Source organism: Fulmarus glacialis, unplaced genomic scaffold (genome assembly GCF_000690835.1).
Source record: "Fulmarus glacialis isolate BGI_N327 unplaced genomic scaffold, ASM69083v1 scaffold18075, whole genome shotgun sequence".
NCBI classification, from domain to species: domain Eukaryota; kingdom Metazoa; phylum Chordata; class Aves; order Procellariiformes; family Procellariidae; genus Fulmarus; species Fulmarus glacialis.
Window position 1 is genome coordinate 98,921 of NW_009212551.1, and position 18,552 is coordinate 117,472.

At 40.6% G+C, this 18,552-nt stretch overlaps 1 protein-coding gene across 1 annotated transcript in view; it reads left to right on the forward strand.

Annotated features, from left to right (window-relative positions):
- EPHA3 (EPH receptor A3) overlaps positions 1-18,313 on the forward strand; it is a 75,956-nt gene extending 57,643 nt beyond the window's left edge. Inside the window, exons 11-14 of the mRNA XM_009577926.1 lie at positions 1,058-1,207; positions 3,172-3,365; positions 16,298-16,453; positions 17,916-18,313. Of these exons, the coding sequence (XP_009576221.1) occupies positions 1,058-1,207; positions 3,172-3,365; positions 16,298-16,453; positions 17,916-18,021 (606 nt within the window). The 3' untranslated portion in view covers positions 18,022-18,313. The remainder of the gene's footprint in view (positions 1-1,057; positions 1,208-3,171; positions 3,366-16,297; positions 16,454-17,915) is intronic.
- Positions 18,314-18,552: the final 239 nt, after the last annotated feature.

Consider the following 18,552-nt stretch of genomic DNA (forward strand, 5'->3'; position numbering starts at 1 on the left):
ACTATCACAGTTTTCTCTATTCAAATACATTCACTCCAGAATTACCTTAAGTAACAAGTTTTTAGGACTTACTTTTCTCATGTGAGACTCACAAATCAGTCTTAAAAACCTCTGTCAAAGCTGGCACCATTGGAAATTGTCTCTTTCCTCTAATTCTCATGTTGCAGAAACTCAGCCTGAGGTTGTGTGCATTTTACTAATTTGACCTATGGCAGCAAATGGTGGCCGTAATCAGAGAGAGATGTTCCCTTAACTGCAATATTAGTTGTAATGGTAGCTTTAATTCTTTTTGAGTTTTCATCATTTAATGATGGCTTGCTTCTCTTGTGACTGTAAAAAATGTTTAAGACCCAGATGACATTTTTGCACTCTCCCCTCTGCACAGATGACCCCATCTGAATCTGTCTTTCTGTGACTGTCTCTGACGGCTTTGGAATGGGAGATTTGTGCATGTGGTCACAGTCACTGCCTTGTGCAGTTGGAGGCTTGGCGTTAGTGGAACAGAGCAACATCGTGGCCCCTCATTTTCCTTGGATGCCCTAGAAAACATGGGGTGAAAGCACTAACAGGAAATTCACTTGAAATGCCTTACGAATAGCCCTCTTGTGCTGTGCAAAGGGATCTAGGATATACGCAAGGACCTCGTACTAGCTTTTTCATCCTTACTGCTGTATGACTGTCTCGCCAGTTTCCGAACATTTTATAACTGAAAATCAAGCATACTTAACTTACCGTTTATTATTATCTGTGCATATTATGCTAGACATAAATATATACACATGTGCATATATGTATATATATGTACATGCGTACATTATGTGTACTATATTATGTATCTATAGCTTCAGTAGATTTTGCACTGTAATGTATTTTACTCTCTATAGTGTACAAGATGTTTCCATGACAAATGGCAATAGCATTTTCCAGCTTGCACTGTTTTTACACCAGTATAATGGTAATTGAGAATCTCAGAGATTCATTTAAAATAATCGATCATACAAAATTATATTAATTGTATTACAGTCAAATGGACTGTTTTGTTTTGTTTTGCTCCTAGGGGGGCAAGATTCCTATCCGATGGACATCACCAGAAGCCATTGCATATCGGAAGTTCACATCAGCCAGTGACGCATGGAGCTATGGGATTGTTCTCTGGGAGGTGATGTCTTATGGAGAGAGACCGTACTGGGAGATGTCCAACCAGGATGTGAGTATATTGTTATCTATGTTCTCAAATAAAGGATCAAGCTGTGAAAGGAAGCGAAGCATAATGAAACCAGGTGGCTCTGACTTTTTGACGTTGACATTGAATAAGATGTAGAAATGAAAATCTCCAAATCTCCCTGGTCAGGTAAAAGTTCTAATGAACTTAACAAAAAGCCAACATCTTTTTAGCAGGGTATTTGTGACCTCTGAAGGAATATATTGGAGAATTTTATCATGCTGGTGGTTTTCTGTAGGATGATTCAAACAATTCCACTTCAATGAGGTCATTGCCTTTTACATTCCTTAGCTTATTGTTAGAAAACCCTCCTAAATTTCTGTTGATCCCCTTTGGTTACACTTGTATAATATTCTGTAGAAGTTTTCTGTAAACGTCAAATATACAGAATAAATTGCTCTTGGAGCTTGTGAAAAAAAGAGCCAAAGCATTTCTACTAATATTTTAATGAAACTAAAATACTTCTGGAAGTAATCAACGGATAAAATAGGGAAGTAGAGTGATCTGATTAGAAGACTTCCAATACAGGCTTCTTTGCAGCGTTAGTAAACTATTCAAGCCTGCAATCCAAATGATTAATGGATCTCTCCCAGTATTTTTGTAAGAAGCATAACATTTCCCCAAATAAGATTTTTATTATATTTATTTTGGGTTCTTTTTCTGTTGTCTTATTAATCTTAGATTTATTCCAGGGGAGTTACTTATGAACTGAATTTTCTGAAGTACAGTCACTAACACAAATAGATTTTCCAAGGGGTTGGTATACATCTTTACTAGTAATAAATTTTAAAAAGTCAGTAACATAGTTGTAGTCAGATATTCTCTATACTACTTTATGTTAAACAAGGAAAAAGATAAGAGAACTTCCCTTCAAATGAGTACCTCTGGAATGCAAGTGTCTGCAGAAAACTATGTATTTCTTTTCATTAGTTATAAATGTTTTTTCTATTGTTTGTGGAGATTAATGAATCCTGTTACGGAGGATGATAGACTAGTGGAATGCCTTTAATAGTATCACATTAAGATCAGAAACAGAAGGATTGACCTATTTATGTGCCTCTGCTTCATGGCTGCTTAAACCATGGACTGTTTTCCTGTTCCTGTTCTGACTCAGAATAGTTTTTCCTGCTTTTGAATTAACTGATCCAGATGAAAAGGAAAGGTTAACAGAATATGGCTTTAACATTTTCTACTTAGAATACATTGGGTTTTTATTCATGCCACAATAGATACTGTAGGACGGATCAAGAGGTGTTATACTCTAGTGAAAAGGTTGTATTAAAAAGCTTCATAACAGTGTAAATCCTGGGCTTTTTTTTTTTGTCAGTCTAGACAGATGATAGAAAATCTAGACAAATTTTGTCAGTCTAGACAAATGATAAAAGAATTGGGCCTCCACTGCCTGGTAGGAAGTGTACAGTTATCCTCGTGGTAAGTTTTAAAAATATTTTCTGGCCCTGTGAGATCAATTGCAACCAAATTTGTCCAGAAGACCTCCTATCTATCGGTTCAGAATGTCCCATGAGAGGGTGGGTTGGTCTTCTGCCGAGTGCAGTGTCCACTGGGGAGTGTGGAAAGCATGTGTGGCTAAGGGTGGTCAGACGAGAGATATTCAAGACCTTTTGAAGTTTGGCATAGTTAAGCAAGCACTTTATTAACTGTAGCTTTGTTTATGGATTTAGTTCAATCAAGCGTAAGTTTTGGAGATCCTTTCTAGACTCTCACCTTCCTCAAAGTCACGTACTGTATCTGAACTCCCCTTTCTGTATGCCTAATTTACTGCCTGGTTTACTTTGCAGATAAACCAGAGGCATTGCACGACAAGACAACTAGTGAATAAACACATTTGTTTAAACACAGAATGTCCGTGTTAATGTGGTTCACAGAACTGATAAAAACAAGTTAATTTAAGGGCCTTTAAGTTTTCAAAAACTTTTATGCTTGTGCAGGTGATTAAGGCTGTCGATGAAGGGTACCGCTTGCCACCTCCTATGGACTGCCCAGCTGCCTTGTATCAGCTGATGCTGGACTGTTGGCAGAAAGACAGAAACAACAGACCCAAGTTTGAGCAGATTGTCAGCATCTTGGATAAGCTGATCCGTAATCCCAGCAGTCTGAAAATAATCACCAATGCGGCGGCAAGGTGACATACTAGATCTTACATTGCTCATAAATAAATGTCGTTGATTTCTTCATCTTCCACAATTAGAATTTGTTTACTTTGTTCACCAGCTTCTTCAACTTTTAACCGTAGCTGTTTGCAATCTTGAAGGCTGGAGAAAGCTTCCTGACTATCCCTTCGGGAGAAGGATTTAATATTATTATTATTTTTATTATTGCTGTTATTTTTATTAATAATTTGCTATTATTTATTCAAATTGTGAAAAGCTGTTATGCTAGGGTTATGAAACCTATTGTAAGATTGAGCAGAGGTTTGGGAGAAAAACACAGATGGCAGATTTGGCCGTCATGTGATCTTCCTTTTCCCTCTGACTTTATGTGGTGTTTTAAGTGCTTAGTGTTTCATAGGTTACAGCTAGCCATGTTCCTAAGTATCTTTCTGAATTGGGTCCAAACACATATCCTACACTCTTATGCTCTGCTCTGACAAGTCACCTTAACTTTTATCGTATGAATAATCATTTTGCTTTCAGTAGGACTCACAAACTTAAAAATGCACTTACGTTCCCTGTTAGATCAATGCCTTGACTAGGAATTCATTTCCAACCTGTGCAATATTCCTAACTGCATTAAAAACATTCATTTATAATCCTGGTTATTCAACACACTCTGGAACATCACTATGATGAGATAAGAATTATCTCACTGAGAGAGAGGTAACTAAAGAGTGTGTTGACACTTAAGGACATAATGAGGATGTGGTGAAATAAGAGCTTTGGTTAAGTAGGGTTTAAGTGAATTGGTTTATGTAATGCACAGAATGTCATACTCTTACTGAAGTGATCTGAAAACGTGTAAAATTACTTTTAGCATGAATGCTAGGGCAAAATCCTCTGTCCGCAAAGCAGGCAGAGTCAGGGAGAAATGCACTCTGCTGCTTCAGACCCAGGTCTTGGAGAGTGTTTCAGTGGGCAAGAGACCAGAGTCTGACATAAGGCAAGCTTCAAAAAGGAACACAACAAAATATTCCTCTCAGACCTTTACAGGTGACGCAGCACACTTCTCGCCATAGCAATCAAAAGGGAAGGCACGGAAGGGAAATGGAGCTAAGGCAGCGGGAAGAACCGCAATGATACTTGCAGCCTGCTGTGCAGGTGACATGGACCTTGCCTTCTTTTTCCTAGCCCCTGGCATTGTGTTGCATGCTGAGCTAGAGGCTGGTCATCCTAATTACCTCCTACTGCCACTCCGAGACATGAAAAAGAAAGCAAACATGGGAGGAGGAAGGCAGCCATACTAATGGATTTGCTTTTAAAAATATATAATGAGGGAATACTGCTTGTGTAGTAATTATGTTTCAATAATTTAATTGGTGAGCATTTAACACATAGTAAACCAACATGCTTACCAAAGCAATTATTTCTGTTCCCTGCCAGGTAACAGAAAACAAAAAAAAAGCCCCAAAACTGTTGGAAAAAAAAGCAAACTGTTTAAACACTATCTTCTCAGTCAAGCATATTTCTTCTAAACATCTTGCACCCCCATTTGGCAAATGATTGGTGAAAATAATTATTTTGTAGGGATATATACTGAAGCAATCTGCTGAATAGGGGAGTTGGGAATCATGACTATCACGTTTTGGTTTGGGGATTTGATTGCAGAAATCAATGCTGCATGTTTTGCATTCCAAACAGAAGGAAAATGTTCCCTGTTTACTGTCCTTCCAATTAGGGGGTTGAACCACACAGAGCTGAAAACAATGTTGAACCATCATTTCCAGTTTACCTGTTCATAGCCAGTAAAAGCTGATATCCTCTAATGGAGACCAAATTCAGTCCGAGTACTGCTTGCACCTGCTGGGTTCTACGCAGGAGCACCACAGCGCAGTATTGCTCTCTCCCAACTCTCCCGTGCTCTCTTTGTGCAGGAGCACCACAGCGCAGTATCGCTCTCTCCCAACTCTCCCGTGCTCTCTTTGCTCCTATTTCATTATATGCTTTACTGGTGTGGGCAGCAGAGGCTGCACATCGGTACCACGATGCCGTGCTCTCTGCTCACGGCACAGTGTGGGGAAAGAAGGAGGCTGCTAACACGGTAGGGGACTTCTCACAGACGCTTTAGGTGAGCTCTCAGTAAAATGCTCCTCATGGCAGGCTGCTGCTTTGGCTTCGATGTGGAGCACATTTCTGAGGAGGGGAACGTCAAAGGTGATTTTTATTCCCTCCTTCCCGATTACCTTTCCACTGCTACATCCATGCACCCCTTGCATTCCCAAGCAGTGCTGTATCTCCCCCTCTCTGCAGCTCCTCGTTCCCCGGTGACAGACAGGGGGCTGCGGTGTCCAGGCAGTGGGCACACCGGCATGGGCGAGCCCAAGCCCTTTCCCTCTGGGAAGGCATTTGTTGCAGTTCAGGGAATGTGTGATCTGTGATCTCTCCATCTCACTCTCCCCCTGTCGGTGTCTGCAGACCAACCCAGGCTATCCTTAAACTTGAGTACGACCAAGAATTAGATATGACAACATGAGGGGTGCTGGGGAGTCCTATGCAGATTTGGAAATCCGTGATCACCCCTATGTAAGCATTGCCAAAACTGACTAATCTCAAACCTCAGACCTGGCTGAAGGGCTGCAGCCAGCTCCACACCCTCTTCGTGTCCTGCAGAGAGGCACTGCTGGCAGTCATCGTGCGCCCCTTCTGCAGCGGGAGCCGGTGGTGCTGCTGGCCAGGGACTGTGCGCTGGAGGTCCAGCATCGCTTTCTGACAGACTGACAGAGAAAAATGAGAAGCCAGATTTAAAATGGGCTTGGGTCTTGCTGTAGCCTCATGTGCAGAAATATGTAAGTGATACGAAAGGGCGGTGAGTCAGGCCAGCTCCTCGAGAAGGACACCCGCAGTCAGATCCCCGCCGGTATCCTTGTACTGTCAGCAGCCGGAGAGGGACAGGCATCACTGCAGAGGTAAAGCATTCTGCGACTCGGCCCCGCGGGCCTGGGGGGTTACATCGGCTCAAATGGCTGCTCTCAGTTGTTATTTGAGGCTCCCACAGCACCTCTCTCCCTGCCCATAATAAGCAATTAATCTAAATTACAGAAGTCCCAGCTCTCTTTTGCCCATGTCTGTGGTGCTACTGGAAGAATGCTAAAGCTTTATGCCCACCATATGCTCGTAGGTGTTCAGAATATACTTGGTCAGGAAAAATGTTTAACCTGACGATATCTGTTGCAGATGCAAAGCCTGTCTCTTCTTACAGATTTTAGAGCTGATGTTTGTTTAAAATAGTCACAGCGCTGTTGTATCTTATTTAAAAGCACATTGCTGGAGGTGCGTAGGATATCCCTGTCCTCTGGTACGTTACTGTTAACTGACTTCACCTGAAGGATGTGCTCGACTGTATGATTCCAGGCCATAGCCCAGGCATGTTTTACACTAATACCTCACAGGAATACAGGAGAGGAGTCAAAGCCTTCAATTCCATATTTCCTTTTCAGTTTTCTATCCCTTCTGGCCAATCCATGGCATCTAATAATTTCTTGATACCGAGGGTATGTTTTTATCCTTATTGATCGTCTCTTCGCAGACCGTTCTACGTGCTTGTGAACCTTACATTGACAGAAGGTTTTTGTAACCTCAGCACAGCAAACATTTCATAATACCTTTCTTGGTGTTGTGTTTCATCTCGAATTCACATGAAAATTCCTTTCCTTTGTGAAGTACAGAGTATGGCTGATTTCTTTCTTACCTGTCAAAATTCACTTTTTAATCAGGTGGCCACCTTTAGCTCTTGCTAGCAAGACCTGCACTGGTTATGGAGACATGGGTGTTCTGTGTCCTTTAGGCTGCCTGCAGTTATCTAGTTCTGTAAAGGGCTGTAGGAACAGAACTCAGTACACAAAGAGTTGTACAAGTCATGCAGTTTTCTAAAGCACAACCTCATGATATTTTTATTTGATTTATGTCTTGCTGTTCTTTCCTGTTTTCTGAGCGTGATGTTCATTTTTGTAACAAGGTCCTTAGGTTGTTTGGATATCTTTAGGGTGGAAGTGAGTTCATAGTTCTTTCAGTTTTGATCAGGTCCATTATTTTTCTTCTTGAGCTTATTATTTTTTAGTCCACTGTGTATTACTTCACATTTGTGAACATTTCATGCGGATACAAAGCAGATGGAAAGTTTTCTAAACTTGAGTAGGAGAGACAGAATCACTTCACCCACCTGCTAACCAGTTGGTGAGGCTGTGGTCTGAAAGGGCTTATTAGTTGTTGTTTAATCTGTGTTGGAAAAAAAAATGGAACCCAAGAGTCATGCAGCTGGAAATACTTTGTATACACTACAAATCTTAAATGGACTCATAACACTGCATTTTCTTTATCTGTTTCTTTTTTTTTTCACTTATATTTCGATTTTTTTTCTTATTTATATTTCTGATTTTGATCTTTTTAATATATGATGGCTCTCTAGACTTACAATGTATATTATCATTTTATGTATATGAATCTTACTCTTACACAGCCATTTGAAAAAATATATTTAAAACATAGTGTATAATTTAAAATATATTTAAAGCATTTCTGTGTTCCAAACTGTTGGAGGATAGTGTGACTTTGAGGTATAAGGGTTGTGATACAGGATTCAGGCAACCCAATATTAAGGCAGCTTTCTTATAGTTGCTGTGTATGTTCACATCTGTGATGTAGGTGTGACTAAAGGCACTTAGTCTTCATGAACCTGTTATGAAACGAGTTAATCCACAGCCTCTGCCAAGAAAAAGCATTTGAAAAAATTGAAAAATGTTTCTAATTCCAACACATGATTTTTAGAAATTCTGAATTTCTGCCAGATCTGTGATTGATTTCAAAATTGAGAAGGAATCCACACAAAAAACCTACCTGCTTCTGTATTTGCTTTTGTTTCTGTATAAGCTTTTGGTAAAGTGAAAGTCAGTGTCAAGTATTGCTACTGTTGTTTCTTTATACTGCAAGCACATATTTAGGAGAAGAGGAAAGAAATTATATTGCAAACGAGGGGAGAAAAGAAGACCATTATGCATGTTAACTATGCACCTTTTCTGTGCATAGAACTTAAATAAAGTTTAAACCCAAATTTCTTTTTTCCAGAATGAGGTACCTCATCAAGCTCAGTCAAGTTATTCTTGATTTACAATAATGAATATGCAGCTAGAACTTATTCTTTGTGTTTATGAATGACAATTAAGGTACATGGATAAAGCCTCTTAAGATTTTATTGAAGGCTCTGTAACTGAAGTTTACAAAATGTGTAGTTGCCTCCCTGGAACTCCAGTTAGAGGCCTGAGACTGTATATCACATACTGTTATACAAATTTCACATCTTCCATTAATTTCCAAATTCCAATGCTGTGATGAGGAAGCAGCATGCTTGACTATGGGAATTAAAAACAAAAAACAAATTAAAAAAAAAAGGTTTAACCTGTAAACAGTTATGTGTTTGCGTTTTTTTTTAGTCCCCAAAATACATCTTTTTTGGTAATTCATGACACTATGTAACTGTATTGAAAAAAACACAGCAAAAAATGCATTATTTCTGGATTGTACTGCAGCATTGGAGGCAGATCTGGTTTCAGATCTCTTTTAGTTTTTAGAAGTTCTCCATTTAAATACGAGTTCTGCTGGTATTGTTATATCTAAGGCTATGAAAACAAGAAAGCCACTTATTTTCAGAAAAAGCATAGTTGAAATTCTTTTAATATAGTCCAGGAAATTTAAGGGGTCAGGGTCAGTTACTCTTTCTGATGAAAATATGAAAGTGTTTGAAAATGTGTATGAATATTTCCTCATACATTCTTTCACATGTTAGCAAGTTGTTTACAACCCTATCCTGATTTTCTTGGATTTGATGCGTTGTTGGAATTATTCACTGGAATAATTTCCTTGAGCAGTTTTTGGCCTACCTGTTATTTGCGAGTAGTTGATTGCAAGCATTTGCTGCTGAACATGTGCTTTGGTGGCTGTCATTGTGGCGCTCTCAGTGGTGTCCAGCATAATGTTTGCTCTCAAAAGTCCAGAGGCGTCATTTGCAATTTAAAATTTGAAGTTTGCTTCTCACAAAGTTTGTTTCCACTTAAAATCTGATGATTCGGTGGAAACTCTCTAGCATGCTAGCTTGGTAGGATATTTGGGAAAATTAAACTCAATAGGAGCAGCGAACAGGTCAAATAAAAAATTCAGGCTGCTCCATTATGCAGCATAATTCAAGCCCTGTTTTTACAGTAATACTTGCAACGGAATGACTATTTATGTTGGCTGAACATTCTGTTGAAAAGATCCCTTTTTTTGCTATTCAGGTCAGAAGGTTTCAGATGCTTGACATATATTTGTGACCTGCCGTGATATTGCTTGTTTGCTTCCCCCTGGTAGGAATTTTCAGGCTGGAGGACTGAAGGAAAGAGCTTTCAGTTTTATTTCGAGTGTTTCAGAGAGGGCTTACGCTTTTTGGTTGTCCAGGCATTAACGACAGGGTCCAGGTTTGGCCAAACGCTGCGTAATGCAAGCCTACGTCTGAATTTTTAGCCCCGTTCAAAACCCAGCAACAATATAATCCATGTTCTAAAATGGACTGCTCGCTCTAAAAGAATTCAAGTAATGTAAGCCCATAACGCTAGCCCTCTTTCTGAAGTCCGTTAAACATAAAATAGTGAATTTATGGAGGAGGGAAAAACTTAACTACAAATCACACAGAAGAATGGAAGATTACAGTAAATGATACTCCTTGATGTCTAATCATAGTTGGGGTTGCATGGGGAATCCAGGAGTTACACTGAGGAGATTTTTAGGGCCTTTAGTTAGTTAGCATGCTAGAGACAGAAAAGCCCTATTTTCTCCTGACTTTTTCCAGCGGTCATTAATACCGTGCCTGAGGCAGACACGAATCAACCACTGTTCCGTCAAAGTTAAAAGTTGCTGGGGCTCACTGTTAACAGAGACAGTAAAAAATCTATTTGCACTTTCGCATCTCTAATTTGACTCTGCTGGTGACACTCAGACAAGAATTCACAGCAGACCGAGTTAGGTACTGTATAATTTAAAGAGTAACGCAGCCAGATCAGCGGGTGGCCTGATCGTGAGCATTTGCTGTTTACTGTGATTTTGTTCTGCTGTTCGCAGCCCGACGTGCCGGGTTTACAACTCGTTAAGCTCTCGTTAGCGTTAATGGTAATTCTGCACTGGAAGTGCTGGAAGAAGAAACTGCACGGAGCCGTTGCCTGATGCCGCGAATGCTGTAGCGAAAGTCTGTAGAAATTCGTAACGTGGCCAAAAGTGAGATATAAGGGCAAGTCGTACGCAGCAAATGGTAGATGCAAAGAGCCAAAAAAGCATTTTAAAAGCTCTCTGAGGCATTTTTCTCTCCCTCTTTTAAGAGCCTATAGACTGTCCTAACAATAATGACTGTTGTCGTTAAGGGTCTGTCTCTGGGCCAGCCACGAACCCCAGGAAATGGCCATGTGACATTACTTCTGCGGCTTAAAAGCACAGCTTAAGCTGTATAATGAGAAAAAGAAAACCATTTCAGCAACCTGCTGGTATTTTTTGCCGTCAGTGGTGGTGGGGGGGAGAAGTAAATTGGGGAGCATTGATAACCCAGGCATATGATTTATTACCCCACCAGGATGCTGAAAAGATATAAGCCCCTCGAAAAGCATGTTCTGAGGGGCAGCTAAAGGAGTAGGGAAGACTGGAGGACTGACCTATGGGGCAGTTGAAGTTTTATTTGCTCATTATCCTAGAGGAAGCTGTGGTAAGTTTTTTGCCAACAGACACCATGGAGCTAGAAAATAAGAAGTCCAGGATGATGTTTAGAGAGACGTATCATTTTGCAGCAGGCCATCAGCCTCACCTGCATTCTTTTCCCTCTTGGTTATTTGTATTACCCTTCTTCATTTCTCCAGCTCTCTTTTGACTTCAAAGAGTAGTCACAACCTGCTTATTCTGAGAGTGTGCAAGCGTGATATGAAGCCCCTTGGGAAAAGCAGATGTGCCACCCTAAGAGGTGAATTGTATTTTACGGACTAAGTTACAAATTTTGCTAAGGCTACCTTAAAAATGGGCATAAAGAGGTGGAATTCCAAAGATTCTTATCTTTAAGGTCCAGGGATAATCAAGCAAACACAATGACTCTACTTCTCCTCAGCATGTCATTTATTTACTAGTCTTCTGTTGATACACATGTGTACTTATGATTCTGCTTGCTGTAGAAGATAAAACTAAAATTTGCTTTCTATGCCAGCTGTTGTTTTTTGGTTTATTTTTCTCTTGAACAAGGAGATATCCTTCTTGTTAGACCTGAATTCTGTGCTTCGGCTTGCCATAATCATAAAGCACATAGGATTTGTGTTCAAACCAGGCCTGGCTCCCTCCTAGGGAGCAATTTCACGTTACAAAATCAGCTTATAATTACCTAAAATTTGCCACAGGAAATTACGTTATGTTTTTTAAATGCTTTCCCCTTTAAAAGAAACAGACTGTGGAAGGGGAAGTCCAGATTTAAAAACTGAAGGTTAGTCGTGTTGTTTGGAGGAAGGGATGGAAAGAGAGAGGCTACTGCAACACGAAGTCCGGGATCGTGTGTGCACAACTCCTCTGGTATTTGTAGAATACCACCCTTCATGCAGAAGTAGTAGCAGGACATTTTCCTTTTATTTGTCTCAGTTCCTGGATTTTACAAGTTAATGTATCCCTTTCTCGCCAGGCAGCAGCCGACCAGAGACGAGATTTCCATGCCATATTGGGAAGGGTTCGAATTATGTTTTCTGTGGTCTTTGTCGTTGCTACATGGTGCAGCAAAACTTTTCTTGTGTTGTGACAAAAAGCTGTGCTAATGATAACAAACAATAGTTCTCCCTGCTACTGCAGATGACTCAAAGGTTAATTCCAACTGTTAACGTAATGGGCACATCCAGAGAAAGCTTTCAGCAATAGGGCATTTTGTAACTGGCATCTCGCTGTTAAATTTGTCTCTCTAACCTGAGTCTTGCTGATTTTTTTCAGGGCACCACATGTCAGTAAATACAACTCTTGTAGATAGACACACAGTCAGGATGAACAGGATAGGAAGTCTTTCCATGACTGTTGAAAGATAACATGATGGGGTATATCATAGTTGGTCAAAGCAACAAAATAGAGTTCAAAAAAAAAAAAAAAAAGAGGGGAGAGAAGAAAAGAAAAGACAGAGGGAAATGTTCTATTTCACTTCCCCTGAGCAAACATGTAATTTCCATGATTTCTTTTTAATGACTCTCTTCTGAAGCTAGTAGGTACTGATTTATGAAAAGCTGTAAAAGATCAGGTGGAACCCTGCAGGACGTCGTTTACAGCTGCACGGATTGCAACCCATCTAATTTGTCTTGTAAAGTGTGAGCTCATGGCGCACATCACCCAGACCATAAATTTCGTGTTCAGACCTTCTGTCTAGGGGCTGGGTCAGAGGGAGAAAAACTGCCGATGTGTGCAGATGCTCTGAAAGCCCAGCTTTCCCTTGGTGCATGCGAGGAGACATCACAGACTCTTCACAGTGAGACAAATTCCTGTTCATTGATAAACTGTCCAGATGTCCTCTCTGAGGAGGAAAGTAACTAATTTTTGTTTGGAATCCTACAAGGAGAAAAATGATACTTTACAGTGCTGGTTATTCTGAGGTCACTTGCATTAAAATTAGGTCATATTTTTTGTCCTGATCATTCTTTGATCCAAGTAATAAACATAAAAGCTCTTTTGGGCCACTCTAATTCCTAATCCTAGAGACCTGTTCTATTTCAACATGTTTATACTTTTTTTTTTTCATTAGTGATTCTTGAGTCAGGCCTTGTTTTATTAGATTTAAGTTGAAAAGACATACTAGGCTGGAAAAAAAAACCCTCCATGCTTTATCACTAAGAACACTTCATAAATACTCTTAATAAATGTCTTGGGATTCCAGATGCTGTACCTAGAAAACGATAAATAAAAAGCATTGGCTCTTCATGGGACAAACAGTAGTCAGGGAGATGCAGGCTGTACAGCTACTGAATAAAAATATTTTGGGCCTGATTATCTAACCTGAGCCTTTAGCTGGAGAGCGTTTAAAGCTGTATGTCACTTAGGTGCCTAAGATCTGGTTGTAGCATGAGAACAGTAACCTGAAGCGTGCTGCATCTTCTGTCCTCAGCTCAGTCTTTGTGTCAGTGTGGCCATGCTGTGCTTTCCTTTCTTTACTGTTTTGGGGGCAGAGCAGGTTTCTGACGTCTTCTGTCACTTTCCTTTCCGTCTACGGCTGTTCCCAGGACGTGAGGTCCATAGTTGGTGCCAGTGATCACGGTCATTTGCAGCAGCTCCTTGTCCTGGCTGGGCTCCGGAGGGAAGGTAGTCGGGTGAAAGGTGCCTGATCAGGAACACCGCTGCTCTGAGACCTGGTGAAAATTGATGGTGAATCTACAGTGGTGTTATGTCCATTTGTGGTTTGGAAGTTAAGATTTTCAAGCATCTAATGAGCTCTTTAATTGTGGCCTGCAATCCCAGAAGGGAAGAAGATATTAAAATAATTTCCTGAGCCTGAAAGAAATCAGCTGATTGATAACAATTGGCAAAACATCAGAAGTAAAAGGCGCTGTTTAATATGTAGAAAATACCAAGAGTTATTGTTTAGCAAAGCTATATTGTTCTTTTCTTCAAAAGTAAAAGGTAAAAGTCTCGGTATAACTGGTGCGGTATCTCCTGATTCCAGTGCAAGTCAGATGTACTGCAAGGGTATGCTGTTGCAGTGCTGCAGATCTTGATGAAAGTTAATACAGACTTGCGTTGGGATTGAGAAGTTTTGTTTGGATTTTCTCGGCTGCTCATTCACTGGTATTTAGACACTTTGTTCTCTTTGGTGCCTTTACAAGCTCCCCCTTTATGTTTTTTCCAGTGCTCAGAGATGTCTTGGGTTTGAGGTGAAGAGGGTGTTTTACAATCTAGATCGGTTCTCCAGTACCAGTAACTGTCACCTACCCATTACACTGTGTAATCACTGCCTTTGAATTACGGTGTTAGTCTAATCACCTCTCATTTTCACTTCTTTCCAGTGACAAAAGTCACTTCAGATGGATTCAGCTGTAGTAGTCAGACTCCTGTGCAGGTGATGTTTCACTAGAGCCACGGGCAAAAAGAATTAGGGGCCAGAAAATAGACCGTAAAGTTGCAGTGCAAACTCCTTTGAACATCCTCTAGTTCAGTCTCCTGTGCTCATGAGTAGCACCGTCATAGTAGCACAGCTAAGCGCATGCTTAGCTTTAAGCCCGAGATAGACACCCATAAGGTTCTTTACTTAAAATGGAGCACGTGTGTTTCTGAGTGGGGGCTAAAAAGCCCAGGATGGACATATGTTTGTCAGTGGAGGGACAAATGCAGAAATAGAGTTGATGTCTCTAATAACATCTGACTAGTCGAGGAAGTCATTATTGTACTAATCAGCACTGAGAGAGAAAGGTAACTAAAATTAGTAAGATGTCTTGTCAATAGAAAAAATTACTGATCGCATGGCTGTTCAGGGGCTTCTCACACCTTTAAGAAAAAATAGCAAGCCAGTGAGGAGGAACAGCTGAGAACAGCTTCACCTCTCTGAGCGCTGGGTGTCTCCTGCAAGCTGTTTGCCTGGAAGATCTGCTTCAGAGAGGACAAACCCTCTGCCTGGAAATGCGTGTGTGTCTCCATGGACTACAGCAATAGTTCAGAAAACCAGTTGGGCCTGTCTGTGGTATTTTTAGATGGCTAAAATGAGGTGTGGTAGAGCCTGGACTCCAGTGACTTCATGGGGAAGGGCTGGCATTTATTTTTAGTCTCGATGCTCTCAAATAAGAAGTTACAGTATGCTTACAAGAGCATGAAAACAAGAGTATTCATACCAGACAGAACTGAATTTCTGGATCAATGTGGGAGCAGCCATTTTTGCCATTTGCAATATGCAAAGTGCAGGGTCCGCTGCAATATAGTCCTTCTTGATAAAAAATTATACATTTAATTGTTATTTTGAGAAGGATATTTTTTTCTCAATAGCTTATCGGTAGACTTATGCAGATGGAAAAAGGTTTAAATGGGCAAAGAAGCATGGGCATGTGTTTTGTTTGATTCACTGTGTTGGTTTTGTTTGTTCCTTACTGGTTTCTTCATTGTTTTCTAAGTAGAGAACTCGGATGCAAATCGTGTCCGTTCAACATCCTTCATGAGCACCAACTTAATTTCGAAGGCAGGAGATGATTCGGTTCTCACTTCTAAATTATTTCTATGATAGCCTCATGGAAGTTTCAGTCTTAGAGTGAGCATCAATTTTAAACTGGACATGGCAATTGCATTTTACGTTTGGCTAAGTGTATTTAATAACAAATTTCCTCATTTCTGCCTCTGTGCACTGCAGAATGCAAGTCTCGTGCAGTTACATTTGTCTCACAAATTCACTTAACATTTGATTTTTAGACTTGATACAATTTTTTTTAAAGCCACTGGTGTCTTATTATTTGTGCTTCTAACTTAGTAGCAGCATTTAGGATTTGTCAGTGGGCTGCACATTTGATATGCGTAAATTCTACCAACACACGCAACTTGGAGTCTAGAGTGTGCATCGTTTGTGTGTTGTTTGGGACTAGGTGAATCACACAAATATAATCTAAATTAGGTTTGTCTTTGCTAATGCTTCACACATTAAATTGTAAGGTAACAATACACTTCATGAATTGGTGATGCTTCAGTGATTTAAACATGAGAAGCTGGCGCTCTTAAGCAAGACGATTACGCAGCGTTCATAGAGGTGCCGGCACGAGTACATGCGGTGGCCTCAGCAGCAGATAACTTCCACAGACGAAGGGAAAAGCCACGTCTAGCCTGGAAGCTCCTGCCGATGCCAGTGCTAAGTTTAGACACAAAATAAATCCATATGTATCCCTAACTTTCATCACATTCTTTTTTATTTCAGGCCATCAAATCTTCTCCTGGACCAAAGTAACATCGACATTTCAGCCTTCCGCACGACAGGTGATTGGCTCAATGGTTTTCGGACAGGACAGTGCAAAGACATTTTCACAGGCGTGGAGTACAGTTCCTGTGATACAATAGCCAAGATTTCTACAGAGTAAGTTTGAATTGACTGCAGCTCTTCATCATTGGTTGTGGCTGGAGGTACAAGCTTAAACATAAGCGTAAGGGTAGCGGTTTTATTCGGAGTTTCCAGTTTTTAGCTAAAATATTCTTACATTTAAAGAGACAAATGTAAATTATTGTTGTATTTGCAATACACATGCAGGAAACCTAGATGCTCTGGTGATTGTGTGAAGGCCACGGTCCCATAGCTTTTTCTCACTGATGTCAAGGAAATTCCCAATTTCTTCTGATACAGTAGCACCATGCATCATCTGGTACACCAGCATCGCTTTCTTTCACTCACAGTTTAGGACTTTCTGTGTTGATTCTTTATATTCTAACTTTTATATGGGGGTTTCCCCACAGCTGGCACGTGTGCCAATCTTTTCCTTTATTGCCCATCCCATATTCCATCAAACCAGGTGAGACAGAGCAAGCACTATGTAGCTGCTTTCCTCCTACGTGGTAATAATTATTCAGGGTATGAACTCCCTCCTGCCTCTAGTTTTGACATTTAAACATGCTAAACTTGTACGTTTACAACTTGCAAGTTTATTGCATTTAAATGCAATCTATCTTTGTTCTCGTGATAAGGAAGAGTAGGGTAATGTTCTCTCTGCACCTGAAAAGGCACCAAGTACAGTTATGAACTTAATGTCAAAGGAAATCTTGACTCCCTGGGCTAGCTGGATACCCGGCAAGTTATGAAGAAGTAAGCAGCAGCAGCTGCGGTACCGACAATTAAACACATCAACGCTGTTAATTAGTGTATTATTGCAACTATAAAAAGGCTGTTAATGGCTTTTTGTAACAATTACCCTTTGGGGACAGTGCAGAAATCCTCTAGGAATGTCCAATTTCCTGTGAGCCTGTGTTAGCCCTTCGCAAGTGTTAAACCAATTCTGTGTCGCACAAGGAACACAGAGACTGGATGGCCTGGAGAAACGAGAGGTGAGGAACGGGGTGGATGCTGGAAGCTTGGCCATGTAGCCGTTAATCTCAATGCCGATACCAGAGTTAAGACGACCATTCAGAGGGCTCAGCACATAATAGCGAGATGTCAGCACCGCTCGGGAAAAGCGATCAGGCTGACAGGGGGATGGAGACAGTAGAGAGGCTCAAGATGGCAGCTGGCCCAGAAGCGAGCCCCTTGCCCCTAAGTGCCAGTGTGTGTATCACTGGAGAGCACTGTTGCGTTGTCTTTCCTTCCAGGTAAGCAAACACAGCAAGGCTAAATGAGTTTTTACTCTTTTTTGCGGCCCCCTGCTGTTTTCATACAATGGGTCTCGGTACTTTCGTACCAGGGTTTGTGTTTCAGCAGTATTGCCATACCTGCAGCCTCCTCCAATGCAGCAATATAAGACGAGCGAGTTGATTTCTGTTTGCTCACGTCAGCCGTAGGAAGCACAGAGAGAGTATGCTCACTCACCCGCTGCATCTTCTCTTTTTTCCAGTGACATGAAGAAAGTCGGCGTTACAGTTGTGGGGCCTCAAAAGAAGATTGTTAGTAGTATCAAAGCTCTAGAAACTCATACAAAGAACAGCCCTGTTCCTGTGTAAGGTACCAAAATGATGTGGCTCAGGAGAGGAAAAAAAGAGAAAAGTTGCATCACGGGGCAAAAGTGATGGCTGATAAACAGCAGAATTTAAAGGAGTTCTTTGCAACAGCTTTGGAAACATAATGGTTGAAATTTCAAACCCACTAAGACACTCAAATATTGAGTATAAATGCCTTAAAAATAGGAGTGAACTTGTTTTCTATCCATTAATCCTAAAGGGTGGGTGCTCTTGACTGACTGTTAATGCAGATAGTAAATTTCAAAAGAAAAAAATACGTAAAAAATCCTTCCAAGTAAAAACCAGTAATACGAAAACCTAGAGCCATTTGAATATTAAGTGACTGAATAACACGAAAACCCCATGGACGTAAAAGCTGTGTATTTGATCTATACAGCAAACAAGAAGAAAGAAAGACTTGCAGTATTTTTATACAGAAGAGATCTGTAACAGGTATTTTATTTCTTTAAAAGCAAGGAAAATAGAGGACTATACCTCACTACCTGTCTGGCCATATTTACTATAATGTCGTTG